The sequence below is a fragment of the Carassius auratus genome, chromosome 48 (assembly GCF_003368295.1).
Source record: "Carassius auratus strain Wakin chromosome 48, ASM336829v1, whole genome shotgun sequence".
Lineage (NCBI taxonomy): Eukaryota > Metazoa > Chordata > Actinopteri > Cypriniformes > Cyprinidae > Carassius > Carassius auratus.
In genome coordinates this window covers 5,593,288-5,617,050 of record NC_039290.1, presented here as the reverse complement: position 1 = coordinate 5,617,050, position 23,763 = coordinate 5,593,288, and the positions used below count along the sequence as shown (strand labels likewise).

The window sequence follows — 23,763 nt, the reverse complement described above, 5'->3', positions numbered from 1 at the left end:
TAACATTAGATGTTTAAAGGCTGTGTGGAGAGCATATTTATACTGATTATGAAATGACCTCTTCGTCTTTGTAATGACAAGTTCTGGCTGCTTAAACAAGTTTCTCCACGCAGACCTGATATAAAGCACTTGCTTGTTCAGTAACAAAAAAAGGATGAAAAATACGCTTTTGCATCTATCATAAGCTGTAAATGGGCAAATATCTGACCTCTACTTGCAAGAGTACAAATGTGCATGTGTGCAAATCAGATTAGTCAAGATATATTGTAGTGTTTTGCCTGGGAAAAAAAATCTAAATGGGCTACATGACTAAGAGGAAGTCCCTCATGGGAGTTTGATTCAAGCTTATTTACATGTACTTGGAGATGACTTTTATCACGTACAATAACTTTTGCTGAGGATTGGTGGAGGGAATTAGTGTGTGGTCTAAGACAGCACAGGGTGCAATAAGAAGCTTGAAGTTATTTGCACTGCCAGTTATACTGCTTGTAGTTGTACTAAAAAAATATTTATCAAATTTGTCTAGCTAGTCATACCACAACTAGTTGAGTTCGAAAACAAGTGCCCGTGGAGCCTTTAATTAGTAATGCATTTCATTGGTGCAAGAAAAAGTGCTGCTTTCGATTGTATCTTGGAGCAATTTTTGATCTTTGACTTTGATCTCGAGATCTTTGTATGTTTATTAGATAAAAAATAATTATTATCCAGCCAAAACAAACTAAAACGTATTTGTTTTAATTCCTCCAAATTTAGAAATTTCTTATTGGCGTTGCACTAAAATTGTTGAATTGTTTTATCGAATGTATGCCACGATGGTAGCTGCTTGCTTCAATGTTGGTGAAAATCGTAAATGCAGTAGTTAGTGATTAAATGATTAGCTGGGCAAGTGGAACTTTGGAACTGAACCCTTTCAAAAACCTGATAGACTGAAGTTGTGCATTAGGTGTTCTGTGTACTAACAATAAGGGAGCCAGTCAAAGTGACAAGATTTTTTTTTTTTTTCGTTTTTTGTAGAGTACAATTGGTGAGGGGAGTTTTCTCCCTAAAATCATTTAGTGCCATAACTTTTTTTTTTCTTTTCTTTTCCTTTTCTCATTTTGATATGTTTGTAAAAATGTGAATGAATGATTCCTTGGGTTCAGTTTTTGAGTGTGCGTCAGACCCATTACCAAAAAAAAAAAAAGACGAACAAAGTTTGAAGCTAACATAAGCTACTGTGCCCATTTATATTTTTTGGAGATCCACATAGTGTGTTATTGTAAAATGCCAGTACGTTCACAATCAGACTGTTCTAAAAATGCCAGTATATTGGTAACTAAAGCTATACTGATGGGCTGGTTAGCCCTTAGTGGAGCTCACCTTCATCTGAAAGCTTTCATGGCTAAGCCATATCTTTTTAGCATTTGCCCTTATCAGTTGAGTAGCTGGATTTGAGTCATTCAGTCAATGGCTCCTTCAAAACAATATTTGTAAAATGTCCATTGTAATCGGTAGTTCAAACAAACCACTGATAATTTTGAGGTTTATTTTCAGAGCAATGGAATATGATACGCCTTAATTTCATCATTAACTGAAGGGCAAATTTAACATTCCCAAAATGACACCTTTACATAGCTTTTCTTGTTTATTCTGGATCAGCAAATTGTGCCGTTTAAAGAGCTTGTTTTTACATAATTTGCTATGAAGGGCCAGCTTTCATTGCCTGTTGACCAAGCTATAATGGTTGCAGTAACATGCAGGCAGCTGGAAAACTAGAGTTGTCTAATAATTGTAACCTTTTTGTTGGAAAGCAGACTAATTGTAGCTAACTCTGTGTCCTTATTGTATGTCCATCCTTGCATTTTTGTAAACTTTTATTTTTTTTCTCTCGCAAAGGTATTAATGGCTGATAGAATGTCTGATTTACCTCAGTGGACCTCAGCGTCCTTACTACTTGAAGACACATCCATTTAAGGCAATACTCAAAGACCGTTTCGTTTAACCTGTCTCTCTCCCAACTTTTTGCCTTAAGAGGAAACGGTATAGTTCAGCAATCGCAGCACTTGAGAGATTTTTGTTAACTTGGGATCTCCTTCCAATGAGATTCATAAGAAGCACACTGTTCTATTGGTTGTTTTGCTGAAAGATGTACCATAATGGCTTCTGGCCTCCATTTATTTAGGAGTTTTTTGCACTAGAACATAAAAGAATTGTCTCTCTGTTTTAATATATGAAAATATTTAGCTGTAAAATTTATTTGGATTCGCTAATATTTGACCAACTCTACTCATTCTCCTAAATAAAACAAAAAGTACTGGTTTTCACTATTGAATAAACCTCAATTTTCAGAAAAAAAAATCATTATGGGTAGTGAATGGTAAAAGATTTTGGGAATACGTATGTATTATCCAATGATAAATTATTTTATACAAGGCAGAGTAGATACATTTTCTCAGCATTTTTCGATGTCTTCGTTAAAGCATTTAGGTAGTTAATACTTGTGTGATGTTATAAATGCAAATATTTCTAACAACGTAAATAACAAGAGCACAAGATGATGTGCTGTACATAATTCTTCAAGAAGTGTGGTCAGAATTGCCTTGACATGGCAATCTTACCTCATAAACTAGCCATCTTGTGCTATATGTACTGGTACATGAAATTTGGGTGGGCTTTTAGCTACGCATGCTCCGTGTAACTGGAATTCTAAGGTCGCGGTCCGAGGCCTTGAAATGGAAAACGTTGGAGTTTTCAAGGGGTGCTCTTGAACTTGATGATGTCCTTCACCCTGGCTTAGTGTTACTTCATGTTTCTACTCAGTGAGCGCTGATAGTTCAAATTGTAAATCTGCAAGCGAATGATCTAATCAAAAATAGCTGCTTTTTGTTTGTTCTTGCCAGCAGCTTGTTTTCATAAGGCTTTTTAGAAGACCACCGAAGCCTGACTCAATGGCTGTTCTGACAGGGCACGTAGGGATCCCTTTAAAAAACATTTTCATATAAAAAAAAAGCTATGCAGGAATACTTATTTTATCTCACAGAGTTGCATAGTGCCACAAGAGATATCCCAAGAGCTTCAATGACTGATCACGGACCTTCAGACGTTCATCTGTAAATCTAACACTGACCTTACTTGCCTGTTGGCTTTGGTTGAGAAAATGACTGCTAGCGTGGCATGCTGCTATTTCCTTTGGAGTCTGTAAGCATCTTCATCTCTTTAAAGTACTACACTTTGTGACGAGTATGTGAGATTGTGCCTTTTGTTATCAAGTACATGCCACAGGGTATGGTCTTCCATTAACACCTTTAGTGAGCCTTATGAATGAACAACTGTTGTAAGTTTCAAAAATAGCCACCATCCACGTGGTTGCGTTTTGAGCCGTCAAAAATCGCGATCAAATTTCTCATGACACCGCAAATGAATAAATAATCGTTGTAAATTGAATTTAACCGTAACAGCGAAACATTTGATCGGTTCTAGCTAGTGACCTGTTCAACTCTGTATGGAAAAAATAAAATAAACGTGTTTAGTTTTACAACGTGTGAACTCTTTAGTGAAGTAGATGGTGTGCCGTGTTGTTTTTTGTGTGGTAATGCATTGGAGATTAAGTTGTAACCAGTGTCTTTGTAGAATGTTGGCATGACTCCTTTTCTCTATGTTGTATTGACGTCAACGTATCCATCTGAAATGGACTAAAGTGCAATAACTTTTTTTGTGCGCCATAGTATCCTTAAAGGAGGAAAATGCCCTCTTACGTCATCCATCGTGTTGTTTTTTTCTTTAAGCAGGGTAATTTTATTTCAGTTTCAGTTACAAATTTGAACTCCTTCCTGCTTTGCCTCCATAAGTGGGCACTTTCTTGTGGAATGTACAATGGACTTAGTGTAAACTGTGATGGGTGTCAGCCTTATCAATTATTATTGCTTACTGGAAAGATGGAATTTCTGTTTGCTCATTGGTTGATTGTCAGAGAGTGCTGTTTTCCATGTTCCTTCTCCCAGTGCCATGTAAAGTCAGTGTCTGCTTTCGTGGCATGTCAAGCATTTGTGTGTGTGTGTGTTGGGGGGTGTATAGACCTGTTAATTTACCTCTAATCAATTGATTTGATACCAAAAGCAAAGTGCATTGCCTAGAAATACAGTTTTTTTTGGGGGGGGGGGTTGGTTTGCATTTGAGATGTGATGGTTCTAACTCTGTAACTTGAATGTTGTTGTTATCACCAGGGAAATATGCCAGGGTTTGCGTTCTCCCCACACATCATTTGAACTTTGGGCCATATGTTATGTGGTACCAAAAAAGTTTCATGGATTATTAGATCAGATCTTTACTTTTTATTTTTTTGGTCTGACATCAAAGATGCCAAAATTTGTGATTTAATGTCTTCATACGTTTTAGAAAATAAAATAAAAAATGGAACCTGTACCATAAAGAAACATTCCTTCGAATTTCATTGTACAAAACGAAAGTACCGTTGACAACCAATACCTGAAGTCATATGATAATCTTCAGAATACCTTAAGTTGTAACTTACTTCAAGGTCCTTTTGGCTTCAAGCAATCAATGATTTCATATTTGATATCACAGGGAGCACACTGAATAAAGTAATCTAGTATTTCACAACATAGGACCAACGTATGTCTCTGTAGAGATGGCCACTTGATTTCATTCAAGAACAAGCAATACAAGTATCGAGAGACAATTGTATATTTCTAAAAGATTTGTTGGCTCTGGCTGTTTTGGCCCGGCTATGTTATCTGTGGCACCTTAAGGTTAACACCCTCTTCTTGTAACTGAATCCAACATAAGAGATTTCAGTGCTGAGAGAGCCTTATTTCAGTCAAACTGAATGTGAATTGGATGTGTGCAGGATTTGGCCATTTCGAAGCGACTGGCTTTAATCAAGCGGACCTCCTGCGTCCGTGTTTGAATCCAGTTTCAATAGGACCCGCCGTCTGTAAGACTTTCCAAAAGATTGCTATTACAAAAAAAAACAAAAAAATACTATACAGTGGCTATGTTTCCATTGCCAAAACGCCAAAATACAGGGTTACTGTCACTGCTTCCAAGCTCTGGCTTGAACATGCCAAGTATTTGAAACGCATTACAACATGAAAGAAATGTGACCCTGACTTTAAAAAATAAAAGCCACAAAACTGCACTATTTACTTGAGTATTGAACTCCAAGTCGTTCTCTGCTAATTGTTTCGGCAATGGAAACCTAGTGGACTGATCGTGTAGGGCAGCACCCAGTGCGTTTGTGTTGTGTGTGCGAGTGCGACGAACAGGGGTCATATCAACCCTGTATACCTCATCAACATATCTGCAAATATTCTTATCCTGTCTTTAAGTTGAACGTGTAAGAGATACCATCACCAGCAGAAAGCCTGAGACCATTGCAGGGTCTATGACATCAACACCATTCCCGTATCAACCAAGATCACCACTTGCTTGCGTAAAAAAAAAACCTGCCGCTCCGCTTCAGGCCTGACCCATCGCTGGACACAATGCTTTAGATTTAGCCAAACGTGAGGCATTTTAAGTAGCATTATCCTACCTCTGTGTTACAGCTTGTTGCGTTGAAAACTCCACCAATTGTTGACAAATGGAAATGTATATGTATATGGAACAGATATATAACTTCTAACCAACAATCGGTGATATAAGACAACAGTTAGCGTACTTGATTGCGTGTCTGTCTGTGTGTAACATGAAAATCGTTAGTGTATACACAACAGAGTACCACTGGAATGTGAAGCCAGACTGTATTATTATTATTTTTATTTTTTTCAAATCCAACTTCCTCCCCATTATATTTCAAATGATGTCATATGTGTCTTGCCGCTATTGCTTCTTTCATTTTTCTTTTTTCTTTTTTTTTTTTTTGGAAAAAACAGGGGAAAATATCAGCCTATAATAGCTGGCGTTTACATTCGTGCTCGTTTTTCCCCTCCGTTTCTGTGTCTCTTTCACTTACTCTCACTTCTAAATGTTCACTGTGAGCGCTCTGAACTCAAGTTTACAGCTCTTCGTGGTATGTACGTGTATCTGGTCGAGTTCAGTAGAGTGCGTGGTTGGTTGTATGACTTTGGTACTGAAGCAACAACTCAATTTTCTACTGGTGGTGGGGGTTTGAAAGGGGGTTGGTTGGTTTGAGTTATGCACATTTATTCTGTACTAAAATATGGGGTATGTAGAGGTTCCCTAGCCTTACACCCTTCCAAAAACACTACGCCGGTCACTGGCTAATTAGCGTTAGCTGTCCACCACCCCTGACACTTTGTACCTTTGTACATATCTGTTTTGGACCTGGGGCACGGGGCTGAATCTTTTAGGACAGTCACGTGACCCCCTCCTAGACCTGAGGAAGGAGAACCCTCACCCTTTCAACCCCACTAAAAAGACCTCAAGCCATTCATTTCCTTATGTGACAATGCAATCCTGAAAGCACTTTGCCTTGTTAATTCATAGTATGAGCTTGTGAATGGTTACTTGTTACTAACAGATGTGAAACTCTGTACATGTATTTAAGTAAGAAAGAACATAATCCATTTTTAATTTGAGCTTATTAAAAATGAAATGGTCTCCTCTGACTTTAAAGACAAAAAAAAATCCCATCTGTTTTTGTTAGTCAGGTTCATGAACTGCTGCAGCCAGTAGGTCTTGTCATTCAGTATCGTGGCTTAGAATTGGTAATGTTGAAATAAAATGCTATTGCTACATATAAGTTGTTGTTGTGTGTCTTCTGTTGCACTGAACACTACAGAATGTCAGTATATTGTAACAGTCTTAAATGTTACATGATATCACATCATATAGGAATTATTACTTTTTTTAAAACCGCTTTGGTTGCAGGAATAAGCATCCATATATGACTATGACCATATGTCAAGAAGAGCTATATTTTTCAAATAACATTAGGTTTTTATTTAGAACAATTGGATGTTATTTTGCAATAATTTCATAATTCAGATATATATATATTTTTTAATAATAATAATAATTGTATTATTATTATTAATAATAATACAATTAACTAATATAACATTACAACCAACAGCCATAACTTTACAGTGGCTATAAATTCTTGAACACATTTGTGCTAGAAACACAGGAAAACGTGCTTTTTTTTTTTTTTTTTTGACAAAAAAACAACAGCCAGGTTTAATACATCATTAAAAAAGCAAGTTGCAAGACAGAAACATACATAATAAAAGGCATACTGGCAACGCAGCATTCAACTCAAAGGACAGAATCTCTCATCAGACCATTCTTCTAGCTGAGCCCTTGAATTTTCTGTAGATGTCATCATTCAGTAAAAAATCCAACCCAACCTCCCCTCCTATTTAAAATTAAGAAATTTAGCTTCGGTTGAGAAGTAGTTGCCCAAGGATGTGTATAAAGGAGTTCATCCCACTGTATCTCTATTTATAGCAATCCATTTAGTTCACTTTCTTCAGAATATCCACACAATAGTTCATTATGGGATGAGATATGTCCATAATACTGCTGCTTGCATGGAAATTCTAGTGTGACATCCTGAGGATCTCATTTGGATAGTATTTATTTCCTTAGACTTCTCCCAGGCTAACAGCAATCTGGTCCTCAAAGAGGGCAATGCAAAGCATGATTGCGCCCCCTATCAGCAGGCCCAGACTCTGCAGGAGGAAGCGCTTCAGAGGACCCAGAGATCCAGCATCTCCGTGGAGCATTTCAGGCATCTATAGAAACAGAATCACAACTTTAACTTATATAAAGACATTTTAGTCAATATGACTGTTATGGAATATATTACCTTTTAAAGATAAAAATGAAGAAGTCATAGATTAACATTACTGTAATCAAAATTATTACCATGTCAGCAAGAGCAACATAAAGGAAGACCCCAGCGGTGATGGTGAGAATCCAAGGTGAGTGTGTGGCCCACTGTTTTCCCAGTGCAGTTCCTGTTAAAACACCAACAAAGCCCAACAGAGCCGAGATGACGCTAAACACAGCCAGTCTGCGTACAGGCCAGCCTGCAGCTAACGGCACCGCCAAATCACCTGCAGACACAAGCAAAGAAATAAATATATATATATGTGCAATATTGATCTTTCATAATGAACATACATAATAGAAATGACTCAAACACACCTAACTCATGAGGAAGCTCATGACAGAAAACAGCAATGGTTGTGCTGAGTCCACCTGCCAGACTCTGAGAAAATGCAACACCTAGAGAACAAGAAAATGTTCAAGTTAAATTTATTATCAGAATAAAAATAAATGCTTTTGTTTCTAAATGAAATTTTAATCAGTTATAACTTTTATGTACCAATGGCTAGTCCATCTGTAAGGTTATGTATCCCATCTCCCATGACCACCATCCATGCCATGCTTCTGATTCTGATTCTGATGTCCATCTTCCCTGGTCCAGGCTGCCCATGAGAATGGCCATGCCCTGCACTCTCATTCTGATTGGCTGTTGAGGTACCTATGACAGAGTTCAAATTAATTGATACGTTCCACAATCATTAATGATTTTCTTTTTGATTTGCTCTCTCATGTCTGAAAATAAACAAACCCTTCAGTGTATCCAGCTCCCTTCCAGACTGCATCATGTTTCCTTCTCTTTAAATTATGTTGACTGAAGATGGCGTGAAATCACAAACAATATTTCATCTATAGCACTTACCGGTATTACAGAATAATACTTTCTTGAAATTGTGCTTATTTATGTATTTTGTATTACTTACATGGGGCAGGAGGTGCAGGAGGGCATCTCCACATAACGTGCCCACTGCCATGCCAGCCATCGGGCACAGGAATATTTAAAGGATGCAAGGTTGAAGTAGGGGTGCCAGTCCCAGGGCAAACAGGGACGGCAAACTGATAACAAAGAGCGCCAAGGAGGCCCATCCTAGTGCTTAGACACAATGACTATGTTTAACCTGCACTATCGTGAAAACATAATTGATTCTGATACCACACTTTACACACACACCTCTCAGGAAATTCTCATTGGTTTTGCTTCCTTGCGACTGCACCTCTGTGTGTCGCAGACATACTCCACTGTCAATCTGGAACAGGAGGGCAGGGCACAGGAAGGTGAAATGGGCAGGAGTGATGTGGGACGCTTGACCCAGGCTGAAGTTCCACAGAAGCTGGGTAACATTTAGACACTGCAGTAAGGGAGTTAGAAATGTGAGGGCTCTGAAATACTCCATTATGATTGGTCATTCAAAGCTTGCACTACTTCAATGTCTCCCTTATCACACTGCAGACTCACTTTCTCTTGTTTTCTACGGTGTGTATCAGTTATCAGTTTTAGTGAAAATTACCTCAGAGGACTTTAAGTGGTAATATTTCTGTACCGTTGCAATGGTAATGTCACTATGGGACTGTTTATTTCCTTATTAAAAATTTTCAAATATACCGTATTTTTTAGACTATAAGTCGCACCTGAGTATAAGTCGCATCAGTCCAAAAATACGGCATGACGAGGAAAAAAACATATATAAGTCGCACTGGACTATAAGTCGCATTTATTTAGAACCAAGAGAAAACATTACCGTCTACAGCCGCGAGAAGGCGCTCTATGCTGCTCAGTGTAGACTATAGGAGAACTGAACAGTATAGAGCGCCCTCTCGCGGCTGTAGACGGTAATATTTTCTCTTGGTTCATTTCTCTCGGTTCATGTCAAATTAATTTTGATAAATAAGTCGCACCTGACTATAAGTCGCAGGACTAGCCAAACTATGAAAAAAGTGTGACTTATAGTCCGGAAATACGGTAATACACAGGCAAAACAGTTAGTCCAGAGAGGCTTCCTCAGTAGTTTAACCAGCAGGATCTGATCAACCAGCATCACCAGAAGATTCATGATAGTCAACCAGCTTTGCAGGCTTTTTGCCAGAGTTTTGCAGATATACAGAATCATATCATATTCTAGCTCAGCAGGTAGACCGGCACTGAACCAGCACTAACCGGCTTAAACCAGTCTTCTCAGCAGAGACCTCTTATATGATTATTATCTCTCTCCAAAATAGATGTCTGGTGGTGTCAAAATAGAATGAGTCTGTGTACCTCGCACAGAACAGGTAAGGACAACAGATTGAATTCTACTGTCCAAAGATATCAACAGACCTTTGGTCATGTGATAGTGAAGAGAATTCAGTGGTAGATTTTGTCCATTTGTAACACTCTAACAGGAAGTTTAGGAGTAAATACTCACATTCCCATGAAGGTGTTTCTCTGTCGGATGGTCTGGCAGCGGAGACACATTTTCTTCTAGTTTGTGTCTTAGACCAGGGTTTGGAAAATTGTCCGAGTGACCCCATTCTGCAGGAGATCCACTCATCACTGATTCAATTTGAGGTCTAGGACTGAATATTTGAATGGTTAGTCCTCCGCAAACAATAACCAGATCACCAAATAGAGTGAAACCTCTCTGGTTTTGTGGAGATAAAAGGTTACATATAAAAAATTTAACTTCATAGACACAAACTACAGTCAGTGTAAATAAGATTGTAGAATGAAAGTGTAGGGAAGATTACAACAATGCGTTAGCCATCTTACCTTTCTTTGAGTGGAGGTGAGTTTGTGGTCCTTTGAGGATGATGATGGTCTTCGTGTGAGTGGGAATGGGTTTGGGGTTGAGAAGAATGCTTCACTCCACCAAGTCGGATCTCCAGAACACTGACCTCCCCGAGACCTAAACTGCCAAGCAGCTTCTGCAGACCCTCATAGGTCAAAGTCCCATTGTCTCCATACTGAAGGAACAGGCGTTGCAAGTAGTAGCCCTTGAAAGAAGATCAGATCTAAATGACTATTTTACCAACAGACATCATTTTCAAGGTCCACACATGGCAGTGTCCTAATGATAGTGCTTTCAACATATGAACTAAAACTACAACTCTAACCTAGTTAAATTTGATTGATTGCATCAGTCATTGTTGATAAGATTTTTGCACTGGATCTCTTTGTGTTTTGTAAAAACCCCTTTAAGGAATGTGGTAGATCTACTTTACCAGACATGTAGGGACGAGTAAATTGTTGATTCTCAAAGACAAGCGGCAAAAACAATCTTTGGTTACTTAAACGTTATGTTTTGACAGAATCATCCAAATGTACCCGCTCTTCAAAAGCATCCTCTAAGTGTTCTTGTGTAGATTTGACTTGTGTGCTCTCTTTCTTGTTGACCTGAACATGTGTTGCCAGTACGAGGATGGCTGGTATCATCACACAAATCATACAGTGGTAGAGCGGAAGCTTGAAGCTCAGAGTTGTCCTTTGGGAAAATAAACATGACTAATTTTAGCATGTGGGCCTCAGCATTCAATATAACACAATATTTATTAAACAAGCATTTCTTAATCAATCCCAATTACATTTATTACTAAATAAATGATGATCCATACTGTAAAAATCATGAGTGAGACCTCTTGAATACCTCACATGTTCCTTCTAGATAGAATGAGATTTAAGGGAGACAAAACTGAGACTTGCTTAAGTTTGCTCCTTCTCCTCAGATGATTCCTCTGAGAAAATAATCCTACTCTCGTGTGTTTCTCCTAAAGTCTAGAAGAAATCTCAACAATGTCTCAAATTTCCCAAGAGACCAACATCTGCATTCAAAGGTCAGGTATATCTAATTACATTGCATTTCCTAGAAACATACAAAACATTCTATGCTATCTGATCAGTATATATAAATTAAAATTTAAGATTAAGACTCTTAAATCAAAAGCGTACAGAAAGCACATTTCAAAGTCAAGCAACGTGTGACCAAAATGCTCTTAAGCCCGTTACATGATCTCCAGTATCGTCTCCGTATCCTAGTGTTTAGGAATGAAGCATGGCTCATTGTTTTATGACGAGGAGGTTAATGTTTCACCAGCAGACAGCTTTAAGCCTATTGGAGATCACATGACTGGAAAGGCATTGATCAACTTACCTCATGACTGTTTGATTTACATTCAACACATTCTCACTTTTATCCTGTCAAATGTAAGTACTGGCCCACTGCAGCCCTACTTTGGCATGCCCAAGTAAATTAATGTTGTAGAGATGACAGACAGACAGACAGATTAGAAAGATAGATAGATAGATAGATAGATAGATAGATAGATCGATAGATCGATAGATCGATCGATCTATATATAGATATGTGTGTGTGTGTGATATGTACATCTGCTAGGCTTGCTCCTCCACACACACTCTGTCCTGTAGGCGCAGCAGCAGATTCAGTCTGACTTCATCCGCTCGGCTCAGGAAGAGAAATCAGCCATCTAACAGATCACTGCAAATATCACAGGCTCGAAGTCCAGAAATCAAACTAAGCTTTGGAGGAATACCGCGATCGACGGGAACAGGTATTATAGTCAAGCTGGGTGGTTTAGAAACGCTTTATTTATGTCGACTTGTAAAATTACCGGATGGTAGCACAAACTTGAGGCAAATACAGGGACGAATCTTGAACACAAGACGTTATTTGATCAGAACAGTATTTAAATGACATTTACAGTTTTTTTAGTGGTGGCTAGAATTTGTAATGTGACATTCATGGACGTGTGGTGCAATGTTTAGATCAAAGCTGCTCTTTCGGCATGCCTCAGCTAACATTAACCTTAGTTGGATTTCGTGCTAGTTAGCCACGCTAGCTTCTCAACATCGACGCATTCACTTTAAATGGAATTTTACAGTGAATAAAAGAGATTTAACAGATTCATTCATTTTAATATAAAAAAAAAACTCGAACTCAGTAAGGAAGGCCCGTGGCTGTGATGATTTTGTTGGTTGTATTTATACAGCATCGTTAGCGAGCTGGCTAATGCTAAGCGCCTATTCGCTCAAACACATCAGTAGACGCGTGTTTCAGGCTGGCATGAGCTTTTTTTTTCATCGCCAGGAGGTTTAATAGCCGTACAGATGTTTGCAGCTGTTTTGTCATGTCCTGTCTGGTCAGAAGTACAGTTAGCTTGTCTGTCTGAATCCAGCGTGACATTGTATTCATATTCATGGCTGTCTGTGTCTGTCTGTAATGTATCAATATGCATATTGTTTAAATGGCTACATCTGTACATTTAACATTAACCCATAAAATTATTCCATATTATATGCTGCTGAGAGACAGGACTGCAATGTCATGTTTATAGACATTTTTGGTGCAGAAACACACATACACACACTCATATATGTATGTATGCATGTGTCTGTGTATGTAGAGAGAGAGAAAAACAGCCACCATTTTGCAGCATCAAAACTATTATGTTACAATATTATGGTCTCATACTTTATTTAGGGGTTTGTCAGATCTGTCATCCAATACGTGGTCCAAAAATAAATGTAACAAAGCGCTTTGGACACTGTTAAACGTGAGCCAGCTCAGCAGTGCACTCCTGGATGTGCTCTTGGTGATCATGCATCCGTGCCACTAAAACCAGATCTTTACTGAATGAAAGCAAGGAACGCCATCTCTAAAATGGGGGTTGAGGGGAGAACGTGCTATAACACCCACACCCCATCGTCTGCTTAGACGAGCTAAAATTAGGTCACCACGAGCCTACAGGGACACAACACCACCCCTCACAGAACTGTTATGAATCTGAAGAGATGCTGTGTCTACATAACGCAGCCCCCTTTTTTCATTTGGATTTTAAATGCTAATTTAGAGTATTGATCTGTGTACTAACTCCAGCCTTCCCCATCTTGTTTTTTATGACTTATTAGATTCCAAAGAAACAATTTAGTGCTGCTGGATAAAGGTGCTTTATTTATATCACATGTCTAATCCTTGCTGACTACATCTGCTTTGTTTCAATAGGCTGTGGAAAAGTCTCAGGTTCGCACACACCATCCTGAAAACACAAGTTATTGCGATTCCACTGAGTCAAAACTCATCGCGATGCTAGGGTGTGATGGATGGTTACCAGGGTGTTGCTAGTATAGTGTGTACTGGTTGGTTACTTACTGTCAGCCCAGCCACAAGCCTCTATGATGATTTGGTCCCCATACATAGCTAAAAGTAATTTTGTAGGATTTTTTTTTTCGCCTGCCAGGCAGACTCTTGACTGGATGAGCCACATTTGAGTCATTGTTTCTTAATTGCTCTCGAAGCTCTGCCTACTGATGGGCACACAAATATATATTGCAAAATTCTCTCACTTCATTACACGTCATACTGTCCAGCCCTGTAATTGATTGTGCTTGTGTAGCTTCCACCCATACATCGTCAGGCTCTTAAATGAGTCGGCTCTTAATTCGATTACAATGCATCAAGTCATTAATGGTTTTGGATTTCCACTGAAGAGACAAAGTGGGAGGAAAAAGCATCCGTAAGCTTAAATGATGACGACCATAGTATTCAAAACGTCTTGAAATGGGAATTGCCTAATTGACACTAAATACGCCAAACTTTTTCTGAAGATTCCAGGAAATGTTTCAAACAGGCTTTTTAATACTTAATTAAATATTATTGAAATAAACAGCAGTGCATTGATTGCATCATAATGGATGTCTTGTCTTGTTTTCTCTTTCTTAAGGGGGATGTTCAGCCTTGCATCGTAAGGAAGATCGCCTTGTCCACCTGACACATGAGGAGGACTCATTGTACAGGGATCATGAGGGCTGTGCTTTCGTGAGGTATGAATGTACATTTCTTTGTTTCACATAATAAAGTAGCAGAGAAAATATCTTGTACTTCTTTAATGCTACTATTTGTTATATAATCACTCAGATCATGCATATATCATAGAAGTTAATGCATTTTAGTCTGGTTTAAAGCTTTTCTGTTCTGTGGTATCAAAAGGTCTGCTTCCTGTCTGTCCTAACACAGATGTAATTCTGTAAAGGCGTAAATAAAGTAATAATTTCCACCATAAAATCCGGTTCACTTAGGAGCGTATCTCTGGCTAATAGGAAAAAAGGCTTTATTTGTGTTCTAGGAATGAGTTTATCCTAAAAAGCTAATACCAAAACAGTAAATTGGCAGTGAAAACACTCAAATATAGTCAGATTGAGAAAGGTATGTCGATTTTGTGATGAGAAGTGATTATTGTGAGTCTACTTCCATTATATGTTTACTAGCAACAAAGTGATAAATGATACAGTCACAAGCTATCATGGTGTATTTAATGTTAAATATACAGCTAAATGGAAGTTGATTTTGATCGTTATGGAAAAATAGAAACCGACTGACAAAATGTCTTGATGCTTGTCACAACTGTTTAGGACAAAAACCTATTGTACCGTATTTTTCGGACTATAAGTCGCACCTGAGTATAAGTCGCATCAGTCTAAAAATATGTCATGACGAGGAAAAAAAACATATATAAGTTGCATTTATTTAGAACCAGGAGAAAACATTACCATCTAGAGCCGCCAGAGGGCGCTCTATGCTGCTCAGTGTAGACAACAGGAGAAATGAGCAGCATTGAGCGCCCTCTGGCGGCTGGAGATGGTAATGTTTTCTCTTGGTTCATTTCTCTTGGTTCATTTCTCTTGGTTCATTTCTCTCGGTTCATTTCTCTCGGTTCATTTCTCTCGGTTCATGTCAAATTAATTTTGATAAATAAGTCGCACATGACTATAAGTCGCAGGACCAGCCAAACTATGAAAAAAGTGTGACTTATAGTCCGTAAAATACGATAAGTTATTTTTTTTTTATTACTTGTTTTTATCGTATCAGACCTGCTTTTGGCCATTTAACTGTTTAATGATTGCCTTTCTAGTTTGCAGTTTCTCAAAATGAAGTCAGGAAAGAGGTGAAATTTCTATCCTCGCATTATTAATCTTAATGCAATCTCTAGGCCACTCAGAATGGTTTCCTATGATGATAGGGGTTCTAAGTGGGCTGCAACACTTCAGAGTGGACCCATATTTCTTTAATGGCACATTAGTAGTCTCAGCATACACACAAACACACAGCCATTGCATTTTTCACTTGAGAGAGCTGTGTAGACCTAGTGTCTCTACAAAGAACAAAAAGAAGGTCACCTTTTTTACAGGAAATGCGATTATGTTACGTCTGTATTGTAGTGGGACATTGAGTTCCTCCATGGTCAGCTCAAAATGCCATGTTCATTAAACCTCTATCAGTTTACCTTTAGTGCTTCTAAGGAGTTTTGTTCTGAAACCTACGTTTTAAAGCATCATCAACATGCTCCTGGCACAAAGACCCAAAAAGCAAAGTGAAAGCTGTGCCTTGGTTTGGCCACATTTTAAGGCTGCGTCACCAGTGGCCATCGAATTGAAGTATTGTTAAAAAGTTCAATCTGATTAATTAACAAATTGTTCAGTGACTCTTTTTCAAATATTTGTTTGAACATAGTAGTGCATTTATGATTTTGATCCAGAAAATGGGCATCCTAATATTTTATAATTTGGCAAATTTGACGTTCATTTTCACACCAGCTGTTAGATCTTGAAATTGAAAGCAACTCTGATAATGCATGGGTTGAAATCCTTTTGAAGTCTGCTTTCACCGTTCTTCTGTTTTTGTGCTGGTTTTAGTGTTCAGTTAAAAATGGCCAGAAAATGCTATAAGTTTTCAGTTTCATTCTGTTGTACGTCCAGTTCTTCTCATGCACAGATTGAGAAAGGTATGTCGATTTTGTGATGAGAAGTGATTATTGTGAGTCTACTTCCATTATATGTTTACTAGCAACAAAGTGATAAATGATACAGTCACAAGCTATCATGGTGTATTTAATGTTAAATATACAGCTAAATGGAAGTTGATTTTGATCGTTATGGAAAAATAGAAACCGACTGACAAAATGTCTTGATGCTTGTCACAACTGTTTAGGACAAAAACCTATTGTACCGTATTTTTCGGACTATAAGTCGCACCTGAGTATAAGTCGCATCAGTCTAAAAATATGTCATGACGAGGAAAAAAAACATATATAAGTTGCATTTATTTAGAACCAGGAGAAAACATTACCATCTAGAGCCGCCAGAGGGCGCTCTATGCTGCTCAGTGTAGACAACAGGAGAAATGAGCAGCATTGAGCGCCCTCTGGCGGCTGGAGATGGTAATGTTTTCTCTTGGTTCATTTCTCTTGGTTCATTTCTCTTGGTTCATTTCTCTCGGTTCATTTCTCTCGGTTCATTTCTCTCGGTTCATGTCAAATTAATTTTGATAAATAAGTCGCACATGACTATAAGTCGCAGGACCAGCCAAACTATGAAAAAAGTGTGACTTATAGTCCGTAAAATACGATAAGTTATTTTTTTTTTATTACTTGTTTTTATCGTATCAGACCTGCTTTTGGCCATTTAACTGTTTAATGATTGCCTTTCTAGTTTGCAGTTTCTCAAAATGAAGTCAGGAAAGAGGTGAAATTTCTATCCTCGCATTATTAATCTTAATGCAATCTCTAGGCCACTCAGAATGGTTTCCTATGATGATAGGGGTTCTAAGTGGGCTGCAACACTTCAGAGTGGACCCATATTTCTTTAATGGCACATTAGTAGTCTCAGCATACACACAAACACACAGCCATTGCATTTTTCACTTGAGAGAGCTGTGTAGACCTAGTGTCTCTACAAAGAACAAAAAGAAGGTCACCTTTTTTACAGGAAATGCGATTATGTTACGTCTGTATTGTAGTGGGACATTGAGTTCCTCCATGGTCAGCTCAAAATGCCATGTTCATTAAACCTCTATCAGTTTACCTTTAGTGCTTCTAAGGAGTTTTGTTCTGAAACCTACGTTTTAAAGCATCATCAACATGCTCCTGGCACAAAGACCCAAAAAGCAAAGTGAAAGCTGTGCCTTGGTTTGGCCACATTTTAAGGCTGCGTCACCAGTGGCCATCGAATTGAAGTATTGTTAAAAAGTTCAATCTGATTAATTAACAAATTGTTCAGTGACTCTTTTTCAAATATTTGTTTGAACATAGTAGTGCATTTATGATTTTGATCCAGAAAATGGGCATCCTAATATTTTATAATTTGGCAAATTTGACGTTCATTTTCACACCAGCTGTTAGATCTTGAAATTGAAAGCAACTCTGATAATGCATGGGTTGAAATCCTTTTGAAGTCTGCTTTCACCGTTCTTCTGTTTTTGTGCTGGTTTTAGTGTTCAGTTAAAAATGGCCAGAAAATGCTATAAGTTTTCAGTTTCATTCTGTTGTACGTCCAGTTCTTCTCATGCATCTCTGTCTCAGAGGCGATTGGCAGGCATTTGATGGAGTTCTCTCAACACACTCTTCCGGCCTGCTTCATTTCAGATATCAAAGGTTTCTGGTAATGTGCCATGGGGTACGACGTCACCAGGTTCCAGGGAGAGGTGGACGAGGATCTGTTATGTCCCATCTGCAGCGGGGTGCTGGAGGAGCCAGTGCAGGTCCATATTTATTTTCCATTCAACTGCAAAATTCTAGAACACCCTGAGAAAGTGACAGCCTGAACACCCTCAGCCTGTGTCACGACATTATGAGTTTGCTGTTATTAGATATCACTGCTTCAAGATCATTGTGTGAATGTCTCACAAGGGTACAAAATGGATTTTCTTATAAAAAATAAAATAAATAAATAAAATGGTTAGGGAGTTGAGGAAATCTACAGGCTATATATTTCTTACAGTGAAGCGTATACACAGTGTTACATTTATAAAAATAATAAAAAATGGTAAAAATATGAATACAGTTACTATTTCTTAAAATTAGTTAGTTATTTTATTCATTAATAAAAGAGTAGAATTATTATTATTGTTAAATTAGTTATTTAATTATTAATAAATACAATAAAATTTTATTATTATTATTGGTAAAGTTAGTTATTTTATTATAATTTTTATTTTATTTAGAAATGAATGTCTTTCCCAATGGATTTATTTTGCTCTTTTTTTTAACATCAAAACAAATACACAGTGCAAAATGTCTGAAAAATGCACTTCAGCAAGAAAAGTCTATAGGCATTGAGTTCAGGTTCCACCCTGATCAATCTGTCTGTTCTCTCAGGCCCCGCATTGTGAGCATGCATTCTGTAACGCCTGCATCACACAGTGGTTTGCACAGCAGCAGAGCTGCCCTGTGGACCGCACTGTGGTGACTCTTGCCCATCTTCGACCCGTTCCCCGCATCATGCGTAACATGCTTTCCAAGCTGCAGATCTCCTGTGATAACGCCGGCTTCGGATGCACGGCCACCCTTCGGCTCGACCAGCTGCAGTCACATCTGAAGGGCTGCGAGCACAACCCCAAACGACCCGTCACATGTGAAGAAGGCTGCGGGTATCTACCATAGTCATCTAGTTCTCACTTAGCCCATGTGCTGTATGGATGTGTTTGACTGTAGTGCCATGGTTTACTGCTTTTTCAGTGTCTTCTTCAGCTCTGTGTCAAGCTGTTTTTTTTAATGCACCATGTGTGAACAGCCCTTAATTGTCTTCAATGACCGTTTGACATTTTAATCACATTAAGTTTTTACTCTCCAGGCTAGAAATGCCCAAAGATGAGATGCCCAATCACAACTGTATTAAGCACCTACGCAGTGTGGTGCAGCAACAGCAGACCAAGATTGCAGATCTAGAGAAGACTGCAGCTGAGCACAAGCACCAACTTGCAGAACAGGTCAGATCAGTGGTTTTTTTTCTTTATCACGTAAATATCCCTGTCACTGTGATTATTTGTAATTATTTAACATTTATGGATTCTCTGCCCGGATCAGCACACAGCACAGGTTGTTAATATTCTTGATTGACTTCTGTTATTCAGAAACGTGACATCCAGCTCCTGAAAGCTTACATGCGAGCAATACGCAGCGCTAACCCTAACTTGCAGAACCTGGAGGAGAGCATAGAGTACAATGAGATCCTAGAGTGAGTGATGTTCTTTTCCTAAAACTTTTAAAGTCCATATGATTTCAAGATAAGTTTAATGGTTTAAAATATTTATACAGTTTATAGATATATATATATATATATATATAGATATATATATATATATATATATATATATATATATCACACACACAGTAATATTGTGAAATATTATTTAATTTATTATAACAATTGCAACCGTTTAAATTAAAACCATTGTGCTGTTTAATATTTTTGTGATAATCTTTTTTTTATGACTTGAAAGTTCAAAAGAACAACATTTATTTGAAATAGAAATAATTTGTCTCTTTTTACACTTTTCATCAGTTTAATGCATCTTTGCTAAATGAAAGTATTCATTTCTTAAAAATTACTGACACCAAACTTTTGAATTTTAAAGTTATATATGCATTTGTATATATACTTAATATATATTGTGTATATATACATATATTTATTTATAATATTTTTGTAAAAAGAATAAGGCTAAGGCCATATGCCTAGTTATTTGTATTGTGCAGTGGATAAAATATCAGTCTACTATGTAAACAATGAGTATGTAAATTGCTCTTGAAAACTGCTTAATTACGTTTGAGTAAGTAATAATGCTAATCCCATAATTGATCATAAGATGACTTTCTAACGAACTACTCTTGTTTGCTCACAGGTGGGTGAACTCTCTCCAGCCCGCTCGCGTGACCCGCTGGGGAGGAATGATCTCCACACCCGACGCCGTCCTCCAGGCCGTCATCAAACGATCGCTCATAGACAGTGGATGCCCATTGTCAATCGTGAATGACCTCATCGAGAACGCCCACGAGCGCAACTGGCCCCAAGGCTTGGCCACGCTGGAGACACGGCAGATGAACCGCCGGTATTACGAAAACTATGTGGCCAAGCGCATTCCGGGGAAGCAGGCCGTGGTGGTGATGGCCTGTGAGAACCAGCACATGGGTGAAGATATGATTCTGGAGCCGGGGTTGGTTATGATCTTCGCTCATGGTGTTGAGGAGATCTTATAGTGTGTACATAGGTGGGTGCCAGAGACTGAATTGAATCTCCCCTCTAAAAAATTCTCAGTTCATCCCTCTAAAAATATCAAGACTTTTTTGGCAGTCGTTACCTCAAATTTTAAGGAAGGCCACAGGCAGAGATGTTCTCCGCTCGTGGACCTCCAGCATTCCCTGTTCTCTTTGCCTTAAATGGACATTTTTCCAAAAGTGGACCCTAATGACAAAAACCAACTTGAAACATTATCAGGGACGATGGTACACGTATGTTTTAGCATTAACATTGAAATCAAAAGGATTTGAAGTGATGTCTAATTTCCCCTTTAACATTTATTTCCCTCTTGACAGCAAATATACGTCACTCACAGCTTCAGACAAGTTAAGGTTCTTGTAAATACAGATGATAAAGAAATATAGACAAATATATGTTCTTGTTCTACTAGAGTAGTGGACTTTTTTGCTGTCTTCATCTCAGTTTGCGATTTAGAGTAGAGTGTTTTAACTACCATGGATCTCCGTGATGTATTTTGTTTTTTGTTTTTTCAATAGAGCTATGATGAAAGTTTGGTAGATAAAGAACTCTGCTCGGTGTTTGCACTGTGTGGTGATTGGAAAAACAAGATGTCATGAATCTCGTTTCGTGAAGATGTTTGTGGAAGGAGTGATGCAAAGGATGTATCTGATGGAAACCAATGACTGATTTGATACCTTTTATTCTACGCTTTCCTTTTCAATTAAATCTCCTCCAGAATTGATCATTTTATTATTTTTTTATTATTTTCTAAAAGCATCTCTGGCTATTAAACTATTAATCAGAACCAGATTTTTTTTTCTTTAAGCCGGTCTTAGTGACCTCAACGTTTTTTTTTTTGTAGATTCACCAAATGCAAAACCAGAAATGATGGATGAAAAGCTTGTGAATCGAATATGAAGTATAAAAACATTGTGAAAAATGACCAAACTACAGCTGATGTAAAATCTCCTGCAGATGCTCGACCATATCAGGACCTGTTTACTGTGGTTTACATCAGAACCGTTTTTTATCCATCACAGCACCTCTTGAATTTCAAAGAATAAAGAGAGTTGGAACGGTTGAATGTTTGTGTATATTGTGCAGTTGACTCCTGGATAAGTAGTTTAAGAATTTATTTTGCATATTTTCCAACCTTATTTGTACATAGTTGATTATATAATCAGTTACGTTTCAGTTGTGCGATATTTGTCTCTGCAACCAAAGTTTTATTGTGTTGTGTGCACATCGTGCTTGCTTTGTTGTTTGTTGTCGTTGCACGGATGCCGAAATTTAAGTGCAGCCAATAGCAGCGATTCTCAAATGTATCTTCGGAGCTATTGTGTGTCATCTGCTTCAGTGTTACTTAGACCTGAAAGCTAATTTTGTTGTTTACATTAGCTTATTTGAAAATGTTGTTTAATAAGAGCTGGAAACTATTGACCCAGAATGTTTAACTCAGCAATATTCATCCAGGTCTATGTCAATTAGGAAGAAATGTCTGTGAACTTTGCCTTATCACACTACATTCGATACTTTCGTCACGCGGCTTCTCTGAACATCGTCTCGCAATCACGCCCAGAAGCTGGAGAGATTAAACACGACCCAATGTGTTTCACTTCTTGGTTCTGATGGATCTTATCCCCTTCCGTATCATTCTTGAAATAAAAGTTCCCTTTTTTTGTGTTTGATTTGAGACCGATGCGTTATCGCTTATTCGACATTCAAGACTTTCTTGACTCTCAGGTTTTCTCATCTGATGTCAGGGATGAAATGTTCAGAGCTCATGTTTCCCGCTGCAGCATTGTCCGTGGATGTGGCATTCTTCTGTTTGTTTGTTTTGGTCTTTTATTCTTGCTTTTGTGTTGTGGGTTACTGACAGAATATGAATAAATATCATTGATTTTGCAATACGACACCGGTGTCTTTGTCTTTATTATTAATGCAGCAGCAGGAACTTCTTGTTGGTTGTGTTTAATGTTTAAAAAAATGCCCAGAGAAAGAGCATACTTCCTCATGTTTTTGATGTTTTTCCTCTGTTCTGCCACACAATGTCACTAAAGTGCAATTTATTTGTTAAATTGAGCAGTCCATAGAGTTTTCAAATAGTTCTGCTGCCATATACCATCATTTTCAGCTAAATTAACTCTTATTATTGCTATTTGGTGACTGTGGTCCCTTCTATCTGCTGATCTTGGTTCAGTGTTTTGAGGCCAAACACATATTAATGTGCATGCAGGAATAATCCTCCTGTTGTTGGAATTTTCTTTGACCAGCCCATAGCCACTAATACTGCAAGTCATTTTAATCCAGCCCATTATAGTACTAGTGAGGATCGGAATGTCAACTGGTTCAAGCATTACCAGCTTCTGCTCAACACGAAATACACTGACTACTCTCTTTTTTTTTGGTGATAACATGATCTTATGGTTGTTTGTGTATTGCATGTACATGATGTATGCAATATCTTTCTATTCATCAATCTAAATATCTGTCTGCCTGTTGCTCCATCCATCAATCTAGTTAGGATTTCATTTTGATATATATAAAAAAAAAACAGTTTTGTTTAATGTCTTCCTAATAAATGAAGTGGTCTGTAATCCCTTTGAAAAAAAAAAAAGTAAGGATTTGATTGGAGCTTTTACAATCTGGTACCACAAATACCTGTATCAGATAATCAAGCACTTGCCAATCAAATATATTGCAGCTTAATTATGTGATAACTGTTAAAGCAATTGCACAGTCTAAAAGTACATATAGAATTATAATAACTAAGATGCCAAACATCATACTGATCTATCTATCTATCCATCGATCACACTAATGTTAGTGTGCTCGATAAGAAGCAGTCCATACACACGCACAGCATCTGATCAAAGTGCATCTCTCAGTTCAGACACGAGAGCGGGCGGTGCTGTGACTCTATGGGAGAGTCACTCACAGTTAGGCGTGTT

The 23,763-nt window shown here is 38.0% G+C and overlaps 1 protein-coding gene and 1 pseudogene across 1 annotated transcript; one reads left to right on the top strand and one right to left on the bottom strand.

Moving 5' to 3' along the window:
- Positions 1-7,141: 7,141 nt before the first annotated feature.
- LOC113065291 (zinc transporter ZIP5-like) lies at positions 7,142-11,920 on the bottom strand (annotated as a pseudogene).
- Positions 11,921-12,176: 256 nt separating this feature from the next.
- On the top strand, positions 12,177-22,725 carry LOC113065618 (E3 ubiquitin-protein ligase NRDP1-like). Its single transcript, XM_026237028.1, has 7 exons — positions 12,177-12,333; positions 14,503-14,602; positions 18,199-18,314; positions 18,931-19,202; positions 19,406-19,541; positions 19,686-19,789; positions 20,457-22,725. The coding sequence occupies exons 3-7, from the start codon at positions 18,225-18,227 to the stop codon at positions 20,809-20,811; spliced, it is 957 nt and encodes a 318-aa protein (XP_026092813.1). The 5' UTR covers positions 12,177-12,333; positions 14,503-14,602; positions 18,199-18,224; the 3' UTR covers positions 20,812-22,725.
- The last annotated feature ends 1,038 nt before the right edge of the window (positions 22,726-23,763 follow it).